At 41.4% G+C, this 11,845-nt stretch overlaps 1 protein-coding gene across 5 annotated transcripts in view; it reads right to left on the bottom strand.

Moving 5' to 3' along the window:
* The window catches only part of LOC108754122 (nuclear receptor coactivator 3-like), a 163,199-nt gene extending 153,747 nt beyond the window's left edge, over positions 1-9,452 (bottom strand). For 4 of the 5 annotated variants that reach the window (XM_018496206.1, XM_018496204.1, XM_018496203.1 and 1 more), the window contains exons 1-2: positions 9,375-9,452; positions 2,554-3,612 (exon numbers count right to left, since the gene is read on the bottom strand). In XM_018496206.1, the coding sequence (XP_018351708.1) occupies positions 2,554-2,582 (29 nt within the window). In that variant the 5' untranslated portion in view covers positions 2,583-3,612; positions 9,375-9,452. Of the gene's footprint in view, positions 1-2,553; positions 3,613-8,957; positions 9,022-9,374 lie in introns of those variants that run through there. The other variant, XM_018496201.1, reaches the window with a different exon arrangement.
* Between the last annotated feature and the right edge of the window lie 2,393 nt (positions 9,453-11,845).

Below are 11,845 nucleotides of genomic sequence, written 5' to 3' on the forward strand. Positions count from 1 at the left end.
CACGCATTTCCCAAACGTTTATTTTATTAATGTTTTCAAGTAACTATATAAAATTATATCAAATGTAATAAATTCGTGAATTTATTCCTTCATTTCTGTGATAGAAATATATTCTGTTTTTTTTAAATGGGAACAAATACAAATTGTTTCTCATATAGAAAAACAAATATAAATTGCTCCGCTATGAACCGCTGTGAAGTGAATTATTCGACAGTGGAGTAATATTTCTCGGATTTTGGAGAACAAAGAACATGACCTACTTTTCGTTATTCAAATGCTGACGTAATTTCTCCCGATTTATAATAAATGTTACCTAGTTCTCGTTTTCTCTCCCGAATCGACGTTCGTACGGTCAAGCGCAACGATTGAACCGTAACGACGCATGCGTCGTGATTCTCGAAATTGCGAGGCGATAGCGTGACGTCATCGGTATCTCTGACGTAGTTTCAGCATGATATTAAACCCGTCGACCGGGTCAGGACATTACCTCAAATAACTGAAAACATCCTAATAACTTGCAGCCGAACAATGGCACTCTATCTATCTATCATGGAAAACTTGATTCTCCTCTACTCTTCCCACGAATTTTTATTCTGATTTATATGCTTGACGTGTCGAATGACAGAAATATTGATACTCCGATTCGGAGTGTACAGCCTTGTACAAAAATATTAGGTATCTATATTTTCTTCATTTATCTGAAATTCTTCTACTTGTATTATTAAGTACTTCTTAATTACAAATTTAAGGCATTATAAATTTAAGGATTCTTGAAATAGAGAATGTAATTTACAGCGTACGTCATAAATCAATTTTTGAGCTAAAACTTTAAATAATGATTAATAAGGTGCCTAATATTTTTGGCCAAGGCAGTATTTAAAGATTTTCAAAAAGATAGAAACTTATCGAATTTAATATTAAAACGCCCACAAATACCTTACATATCTTTTGGACATATCTTTTTCTTAGAAAAGAATCTAGAAGTGCATATAAAACAATCGCTACGTTAGGCTTATATCTATGTATTAAGCTGGATCCTCCACCATCAAAAATCAAGTTCTTATTCTCAAAAATATAATTTATGAAAGATTTTTTTATATTAAGAAATAAATAGAAATCCATACGAATTGTTCTCATAAAGAGATTTATATAAAATATTTTTAAATACTTTTTCCACGATTTTTCTGAACGAAATATTATTTACAAGAATGAGTTACCTCAAAATTTGTGTTTTTGACACTTGACTACAGAATTCTTACATCGTGGTATTTATTAATACCACGTTCGATGAAGGAAGCCTGAATCTTCTATGCGAGCAATTAAACCCAATTATATCTAATTTTCATACTTTTATCTTCAACTAGAAACGTGTTTGACATATAAATAGAGCAATTGCCTGGTACTTTCGATTTGACATTCTATACTCAATAGTTTCCATATCGAGAACTAGGACGTACGTATAATAATTTTAGTTAGATAGGGAAGTCATAAAAATTGGGTTTATTCGCTCCTAAATCAATTAAATCTACAGCCAAACATTATAATAAAATCAGTCAATTTGAAAACATTATAAGTCCAATAACTGAAATTATTCAAATTTAATATCGTCATTTATACAATACAGATTAAAAACTGTATCGAAAATCACTTTGCAAAAAAATTTACCAGAAAAATAGGATGTGTGAATTATTAGATTTTTTTAAATATTTATTCTGATAAAATAGTTTTTTTGGTCGACTCGTATCTCTGCACAAAAGAACGGTTTTGCTACCTAACAATTTCGTCAGATACACAGCTGAAAATAATTTTTGTTGGACCATCAAAATAATTGTGTAGAGCACTTTATAACAATGTTGTACCAAGTCTTAACATTCTAGCAACCAGTTTGAGTGTGATTATGTCGCTTATAAATTAATCCCGATAATGAAGTAAACATTGTTCAATTTCAAGCTGCAAATATTCTACATAATTACTTTGATAATCCAAACAAAATTATTTTCAGTTCTAGTCAAATTTTTAGCACTTCATTGAATTACTTTTTCACTGAAAATGAATAGCCAGTAGATTCTGATCAATAAGAATTCTTCTGCTTATCTCAACTAGAACATTTAATAGATTTAATCAGATGATTCCGATTTATCCATTTTTGAACAGAATTCCGATTAATACAACCAGACTGTTTTTCCAGTGCATCAAAACCGTTCTTTCCGTGTGCAAAGTATCACGCTTTAAAATCCATTTTATCGAATTTTCCACCAATTTCGTCAAAGCTACTGTTAGTCATACTCTTGAAACATGTATTGTATTTTCGAACGATTTAATATCTAGAACGTAGCATTCCGCTACAGGTGTTGTACAAACTTACTTATCGTTTCTACGCTAAAAAAAAACTAAGCGATCTACACTTTCACGTTCTGTCTCGTTTCCCGTTAATTATGATCTGCCCGATTGTTTCCGAACTGACCGATTTATTAATCCTGTTGGGGACGCTGCATAGATTCGCGCGACAAATGATAATTGTGACCAAGATAAATGGATCTCTGAGAGACTCACCCTGCATTTTCAGTGGCAGCAATGGACATGTGCCTCCTCTCATCGAGGGTGGGCGCGGCGTCGAATTGCCGGGGGAGATCCGTGGTAATGAATTGAAAGTCACGCGTGCACGAGAGACGTTCTCCTCTCTCTCTCTTCCTCTCTCTTTCCTTCCCTCCTTTCTTCTCTTCCTTCTTGTGGGACACCACCCTCGCGCACCAACAGAACTTCTCACCACTACACCGCCGATATCACCACCAAGCGACAACAGGGTCGTTAACCACCACGCGCGACACCAGTATCACAGAAATCAACACGCTCTCTCCGTCGCGATTCGAGATACAAAGAAGAGAAGGGAAAGAATAACCGACGGGGAGGAATAACCGCGAATACGTTCGAATCCACCTTTTCCCACGACTTGGTCCATATACACGCACGTAACGGCTGAGTTCCCGTTCTCGGATTACTTTTCGGGAGGAACGAAGTTGTGGATATCGCAACACGCGCGTGGATATCGTTCTCGCGATTAATCGTCGATTAGCCGACCGAGCTCGACGGTGACATCCGATGATGAGTTGGGAACTGCATCGTCGTCCTTCCGCCGACGATTTTCAGACGTCTTCTCGACGACATTCGATACGGACGAGCCCGTGCCGCGGCTGTCGACCACGTTCTTCCTCTCCGATGCCCACGGCAGGTGCAGGCGAGGAGAGCCTCACACGAATTGGATCACGACAGAGTTTCGAGCACCGTCGGTCCCGGTTTCAACGATGGCGTGATCGACGAACACACCGTGATCTCTCTATCGAGACGACGCGTACACGTCGTCAGGGTGGGCCCGTAGCACGAGCGATGGGAGTGTCTCTTCCTCGAAGCCGGGCCCTCCTTCGATTTTTTTTCTTTCAATCTCTTCGAATCTCCGCAGAGTTGTTTCAAGCTCTTCCTGCCGGCGAAAGCTCGAATTGATCGAGTTTTTCGCTTCCGCCGCCGTGGAATTCTGTGTTGATCTTTCCAAACTTTCCTCACAATCCACAAAGTTCAAGGGCTTTTTTGCGTCGATCCTCGATGAGCGAATCGATCCTGGAAATGACAACAGTAAATGCCAGGTGAGTGAGAGAGTGACAATCGTGCAAGTGCAAGCGGAAAGAAAGAAAGAGTATCGTGCTATGAAATGGGTCCGCGTAACGCGTTAATGAGCGGAACGAATAAAAAAATTGCGTCGTACATTACGTCGAACGCATTATGCGTTGCGTCCGACGCGTTTTGCATTCGGTGACGAGCTCGTAATAGTTGCAAATAGCTTCTAGCTTATCTGTGAGGTAATCAGCGGAATCGTCAGCAAACAAACGGTTACCGATACCTCACTGGAATGATATAAAAATAACAGTTACAATTTATATAGAAATAGATTCGCATACGTGTCATGAACATAGATCACTCAAATAACTATTGTAACCGTATCATTATTCCTTATCTTAATTTGACTATCATTGGCGCTTATATTTTAATTGTTATAATTATAGTTATTTTTATAACACATTTATATTTCGTATAAAAATATATAACAAAACGCAGAACGTACGTTCAATTTATAATCGTAAAAAAACTTTTTTTTTACTTGCGTTAAACATTTTGTCCTTATTTAATTTTTTACACACCCGAATATTAATTTATGTGATTATGTTATGAATATTTTGTAATAAATTGATGTTTAATATTTATTAGTGTTGAAATGACACAATTTATGTATAAGTAACATAAAACTAATGTAATTTTAAAATGCAAAATCAAACATAAATCGATAAAAAATAAATGTATGTTAATTTAACAAATTATAAATGTTAATTTTACTGAAGAAATATGTTTCTATTTCCAAATATTATGTCAAAATATTACATATGTTTGATGTAAATTTTACATAACGTTTACTTTCTAACATATTCAAACACGTTCGTATTAAATTAACACAAGATGGACGTCGCTTGAGACACATGACACGTTGTGTTAAATTTCATGTAAATTTTGCAACTGTGTAAAACGTATCATTAAAAGTAAAACAATAATACAATTACTATTATTGTAAATTATAATAAAGGAATTAAATACATAAGAAATAAATTTTGTATCTTTCTTAGAAATCATTAGATATTATAATATTTTCTTTCAAAGTATGTATAGATATGAATAAAGACAACAAACGTGATGTTCAGCCTTCCAGAACAATGTTACCATTGTAACGCCTTACAAGATAACGCAACTTGCGATTATTACTCGAGAGTTGTGCGTTATTATGATAGAAATATTTTAATAATTTTGCACGTCCAAAAAGAAAAAAATTCACTTATATTCAAAGCTAAAATTTATAATTTTATTCATCATATCAAGATGAAATCTGCGAAATGTTTTCCAATGAAAAATGCTGCAATATTAAATTGCTTAATTTTAATCTCTCACTTATTACAAGATAAAAACTGTATATATTTTATTATACTTGATTATATATTTACGTGCTCACTATTACATATAGGTATCGTTTAATCGCACACATTGTATTATTATTTTCCAAACGACTATCTCTCTCTCTCTCTCTCTCTCTCTCTCTCTCTCTCTCTCTCTCTCTCTCTCTCTCTCTCTCTCTCTCTCTTTATGTACACGATACAGAGTCGCGCCTTCCGTAAAATCGCGAGGACACTCGCCTGCGTTTTTCCCCGTTTTCGGCGAGGCAGAGCGTTCGAGAAGGTTAAACGCATCCGCAACTAATGGCAGGTTTCGAAAGCGAGCCTCTCCGCAACACAACCAACTGTCGTTCCCGTCGTCGTCGCGGCCACGGTGTAACCTCGCGCATCACATGGCGTCGCGCACGACGAGAGGCACTGCCATTAATACAATAGCCCCGGTGCGTGCATGCGCGGCGCATGTCCACACGGCCCATTCTCTCGCTTCCGAAACATATGTAGACCGTGGGCGCGTTTAGGAAAACTCGGGGAGATCGATATCGTCGTCGGCCGTCGCGTCGTCGACGACGACGCTCCGTCGCGAATTTGCGCAATTTATCGGCGAGGTCTACGGGGTGTCCGGAACTCCGCGACCGATTCCAACGATAGGTCTTCCCTTTCGTTGGTAAATAACGAAAAGATGTAATTACATGGCTAATTATATTCGCGATTTATTTTCTATTTTTTTTTATATTAAATATGTACAATTTTCTTTCAATTTTCATCAGGAACATAGAACTGTGTTCCGTTAAAGTTGCTATTTGGAACTATTGTTTTGTTTTTTTTCTAAATATTAATAAAACATGCCAATTTTACAGACACCGGTCAGTAGTCAACCTCTCTCTATTTAATAGTCTTGATAAGAGAATCGTTTGCGTACGCCGATGCCGACGTTCTTATATTATCTTTACATGGAAAAAATGGTTTTGTGTTAAAATATTTGAAAAAAACTTAAGTAGCTCTCAAAATAATTATGTACTTAGGAAACGTGTTGAGCAATGCTGCAAGAAGTTTTGACAACCACCTTAAGTATCTTATACAATTATTCGATAATCCAATAGAATTATTTTCGGATCTATGATTGAGCTACAATTTTTAGATATTTCAGCAAAACTGTCCTTCTCGAGTACGAGAATCTTCTAAAAATGTTATCAGAATTAGATCTACTTGTCATTGAATTACACATTTCTTTTCTACGTGTCGGTTAAAATTGAGGTCAAAGTAGAACGTCACTTCCTGCGATCAGAATTTTCTTTTAAAACGACATTAACAACGTATTAAAACGTCGCTTACGATGCATGAAATATTTTTCTCGCTATCCGCGGATATATTAAGTGACTCATCGTGCAGCGATTCCGTACCACTACAGATGCAGTAGCGAAAAATCACCGACACATGATCGCACAATTTAGTAGAGGCGACATAGCGATCGGTCTGCGTTTTTTTTCCCCCCCCCAACATCAACGCGTACTCGAGTCGAATTCGCGCCTAAAATACGCCAAATTCATAATTAATTTCGAAATCGCATTACACGAGTTAAAGAGAGCGTCATCGCTCATCATTTTCATCATGTTCTTCAAACAAATATAACGCTCGCTTTAAGGTACTTACGTCACGCGAAAAACATGGCCTAGCTGCAAAGTGCAACCGCCGTTTTTTTTACCCGAAAACCGCATCGCGTTATCCGCAAAAGATGGTTTCCACGAAAATAATGTGACTGCATTGTAAATACAACGTATTACATGGAAACGTTGAAATATATCCGTTCCAAAGTCTCCATTCTTTTCACATTAAGTTATTAAAAATCGTACCCTGACCGAAATATATTTTTCGTAGTATAAATATTATATGTAAGCGCAGATAAATTGAATTTTAAGAATGTATCTGGCACACAGTATCTTCTTCCATAAAACCCGTCGAAGATTTCTATATAGACAACAGGCTATTTTGCAACGTCTGCAATTATTATTGTATTTCATGGCAAGCGAATACAATTTACAATAGCAAGAAGAATTGAGATAAGATCCTCTGAAATCGGTTTGAAATTAATAGAAAATGCCGATAAGAAATATGAGATTGAAAGAAAGACAGAGAAAGAGGCATACAGCCCTGTCGACTTAGGTCGTAATGTTTACGACACGTCAGCATTATGAGGTTAGCACTTCAAGTGGTACTATTTAAATAACCCCGCTGCTCCTGTGTTACGCAATTTAAAGGGCCTCGAAGGAAAAACTCGTAACTTTGTCGGCTTAAGTAAAGACTAAACAGAGATTAGAAAGTTGTGAATAAAGCTATGTTCCTTTTCCTTGTATTATTACTATTACACCGCTACTTTCCTTAACTAACTCTCTCTCTCTCTCTCTCTGTCTCCTTAGAATGACATTAAACATGTTAAATATATTATATACAATTTTCAATTTTCAATTTAGTAATCGTACAATTTGCCTTCCGAAAATTATATATTTTAAATTATGTAACTGTACGTCATTATTATTTAGAAAATTATTGCTTTCAATTTTGCAAAGAAAATTCTATCGCAATTGGAAGAAATTTTAACAATAAAGAACCTTTCTATAGAAAATAAAAACTAATATGACTCAAAACTGAAGTTTTTGGTATTATTAACATGATATAATATCATATGTTGCGGGCCAAAGATAAAAACATCAGTAACACACTAAGGCACAAAGATTGTCTTTCCTTCTGGATTTAGCCAAAATGGCCAATTTCACTAGTAGTTTCATAAAAAACAAGGCCGATGTTTCGTAGTCTTCTTTTTAAAAATGAAAGGTTTTGCGTAACCACGACGATCCTCGGGAGCCCTGTACGAGCCGCACAGTCCTCGAAACACACATCAAAACATCGTTGTTGTAGAGGTAGGCCTATACAATTTGGTTGTATACAATGCGAGTACATTGTAACTCCTTCTTCGAATAGTGGCTTAGGCGATGCGATCGCGTGACATGCCCTTAGGGCGACCGTGGGCTTTCTCGAGCTCATTAGACCGAGAAAAAATTTAACGCAGAAATAAGAGAATCCACGGGATCGAAAATTAGACGGACCCCGCGTTCGTTCGTAGAAAATGTGCCACTGCCATTGTCCAATTTTTATCCTGCCATTATTGTGATTCGCCCCTCGGGGGCGAGCGTGTGAGAGGAATGGAAGGAGAGAGAGAAAGATGTTTGTTCCTTTCAAAAATATATTCGCCGCGCCATGTAATCAATCGTTCGCTATCTATCGCAGTTTGGCTTCCCCCTCCTCTTCCTCCAAGATAATGGATGTATCCGTGTAAATGAGTCCGAATAGCTCATCGTTGCGAAACAAAATTGTGGAATTTACTCTAAAAAAAGTCGGGTTACTAATGGCATATTTAGCCAGAAGAAAAATGCGAAAGCTTGCATGCTTCAGAAGGGATAAGAGTTATTTAACACTGAAGCTTATATTCAGTGTGTTAGATGCGATTCCTGTACAATGCATATTTAATAGCGACTAGAAAGATGTAATGCCAAGAGATGTAAAACGTCTTTTTTTGAATTACTTCGGGAAGAGAGATACTATAATTTAATAATCTGTCAATAATAGTAAAATTAAAAATACAACAGAAATTTTTAAGAGAATATCAGAGTCAAGTTTGCAAACAATTTGTTTATTTAGTGATAAATAAAAAGAAATTTTGAAAATTATAATCAATGTATTAAACTAAAAATTAAAATCAATGTGATTCATGGACAATGCTAGTAGCAACTAGAGATATAAGGAATTGAAAAGATATTAAACGTTTTCTTTTGGAGTTTACGTCGAAAAGAAACAGATATTACAATTATAATTTGATAATCTGATATAATCTGATTATCAATAATAGTACAATTTCTAAGAATACTACAGAAATTCCGGAGACACGAATATCAGAGTCAAGTTTGCAAAGAATACCTGTTTAGAAATAGAGATAAGTCTGTCCAGCATTGAAATCTGTTGTTTTCGTTGAAGTATAAATCAGAGTTCCTAATAATCTCCTAAGTTTCCCAAATCCTGCACTGGTTAAAAAGGATCGTTTCGCCCCAAACGTCACGCAGTATCGTCCTTTTCAAATTAAGAAAGAAATATGAGGGTCTGTCCCTTTCAGCAACACCATTCTGCGGCTGGAGCCGTGACAAAACACGGGCGTTTACACATCGTTTATCCATTGACACCTCGAAAAAAGAAAAGAGGACACACATAAACATTGGGAAAGCATTGTGGAAACTGTCACCGAAAGAAAACAGACCCAGAGTGGAGTCACGAGACTCGAGAGAGAGAGAGAAGAAAAATGGCAAAAGGAAAAAAAAGGATACAAAACATGCGTCTTACTTCGTCCTCGGAGACGGTCTCGCTCTTTCTCTCTTCGTCGCAGGTAGACGGTTGTGTGGCGAGATATGATATGATGCGATGCGATGCGATGCGATGCGGCGTGGTGCGGCGCGGCGACGCACAATCGAAAGCGCGATGGTGAACGCCGCGCGAGAGCGCGCCACGGACGCGACGGCGACGGCGGCAGCGGCAGCAGCGGCGGCGGCGCGCACAGCGAAGCGCGACGAACTTGACTCTCAGCGGAGCAGCGGACCGTCCGACGAGCGAATAAAAACGGAACGTAGAAACCCGGCCGCTGCTTTCTTGCGGCGTCGCGCGCGATCCGGCGCGTCGCCGTGCATTATAAAGCGGACTCGTATTTCGCTCGTATTATTCGTCGAGCCTCGCGCGCAGGAACACACAACCGAGGGGTAAAACCGCGCAGCGGCGAAAGAGAGAGAAACGTTTTCGCGAAACGGCAACACAACACGCGGGGAGACTCGACTGACTGACTGACTGACCGACGACCGACTTATCCGCGGAACAACGACGATTCCATTCTCGCTTCGCGCTGCCGTCGGCGAGTTTGAGGTCGAGGCTGTATATCTTCTCGCTCTCTCCCTCTCCCTCTCTCTCCTACCAGTCTCCTCTTCCTTTCTTTCGCAAGAGAGGCCCCGAAGTCTGGAGCGCCGGTCCTAAAAAACAGGGCACGGGGGGACGGACAGCGGAAACGACGCGCGCACAACAGTCGCGAGAGCCAGCTGCGAGAGAAATATCTGAGAAATACAGAGCGACGTGTCTGCTTCTCTCTCTCTCTTCCTCACCTCTTCCTCCTCTTCTACCGTCGTTCTTTCCGCAGAAAAACACAGTGGGGCGCCACGGGATGCGGTTGATACGCGTCCGCCTTATCTCTTTTATATTCCGCTTCGCACGTGTGTCGGAAACGCGCGCGTGCCAGCAGCGCGACGTTGCTGCGCGTTGCAACGACGACGACGACGATGATAATAATAATAGGACGCGACGCGACGCGAATACGGAAATGTACGGGGCGCCGCGTCGCGCTTCAAGCCTTCCAGAAGGGTCTATCTGCTCGCGGTGTAGCTGTGTCTCGCGGCCGGCGGCCTCGCCGCTCTTCCCATCCTCCGCAGCGGCGTGTACCTCCTCGCGCCTGCTGTTGCTGTTGCTGTTACTGGACAGTACACGCAAGTACGTTGCGGCGGCGGCGGCGGCAGCGGCAGAACGTCCCGCTCCCCGCTCTCGTCCCCCGCCCCGCCTTCCTCCTCCTCGCCCTTTCCTCCGACCCCGTCGACTCCGCGCTCACGGCGAGAGCGCATATATGTATGCGTGTATGTTCTTTCTCTCCTCCTCCTCTCTCTCTCTTTCTCTCTCTCTCTCTTTCTCACTAAGCGAAACGTATTTATTATCTATCGCGCTCTCGCTCACACTTCTCCCCGCGACCGTTTCTCGCGATCTTACCAGGCACGGTCTCTCTGTCCTTCCTCCGTCTCGTTCTATCTCTCACCGTTTGCACGCAACAGACACACACCGCGCGTTCTCTCTTTCTCTCTCTTTCTCGTCTCTCCGCGTTATTGCGTATAACGAAGCGCGCGTACTTTGTGTGTGCGTGGTGTATTATGTGGACAGGGAGGCAGAAGGAGATGGAGACGTAGCGTGCAACGGTGACGACGATGACACCACGACGACGACGGACGGAGAGCGCGCGCGCGCGCGCGCGCTGTCCGCTCAGGGTGCGCGTTTGTATAAGTTGGGTGCGCGCGTGTATGTGTCTCTCTCTCTCTTTCTCTCTATGTATACTTCTCGATTAGCGCGACCCGACGTGCGTGACGTCACAGAGTAGCGCGACGACGTTACATCGCCGCACGGTCTCCGACCGATTGTTTGTCACTCGCGCCGCGAGATCGCGACGACGGGGAAAAAGCGGAGCTCTCGCTCAAAACGAAACGAAGCGAAGCGAAACGGGCGTGGACGTAAAAGCCGCGGAGACGATCCAGCGATCCAGCGACTGAGCGACGGCAACGACGATGAGAGCGGCGCCGCGCGCGAGAGCGAGAGCAGGAGAAAGAGAAAGAAAGAAAGAGAACGCGGAGCGGCCCGATATTTTGTCACTGACGCGACGACTGTCCCGTGTCGTGAGTACGCCGCACTTATTTTCCACGGGTTTCACGCGTAAACGTTGGTTGGAAACGTCGACGACGAAAAACGGGCGCGAGCGACGCCACGCTTTTGCTTTGACGGCACGCGCGAACGAACCCGCGGTTGGTACTACTCGTGAAACGACTGACGACTCCCCATCGCGCAACGACTGGCGCGGCCGCGCCACAAACGACGATTCCAAGTGAGAGAGGGGAGAGGGTGGTAGCGCCGCTAGGTGGCACCGCTGTTTTATCGCGGAGCGAGACTGACTTCACCGGACTCCACTCCTTCCGCTCCTCCGGGGGCTCCGGCGGCCCACCGGCACACCGCGTAACATG

This window comes from Trachymyrmex septentrionalis, unplaced genomic scaffold (genome assembly GCF_001594115.1).
Source record: "Trachymyrmex septentrionalis isolate Tsep2-gDNA-1 unplaced genomic scaffold, Tsep1.0 scaffold76, whole genome shotgun sequence".
Lineage (NCBI taxonomy): Eukaryota > Metazoa > Arthropoda > Insecta > Hymenoptera > Formicidae > Trachymyrmex > Trachymyrmex septentrionalis.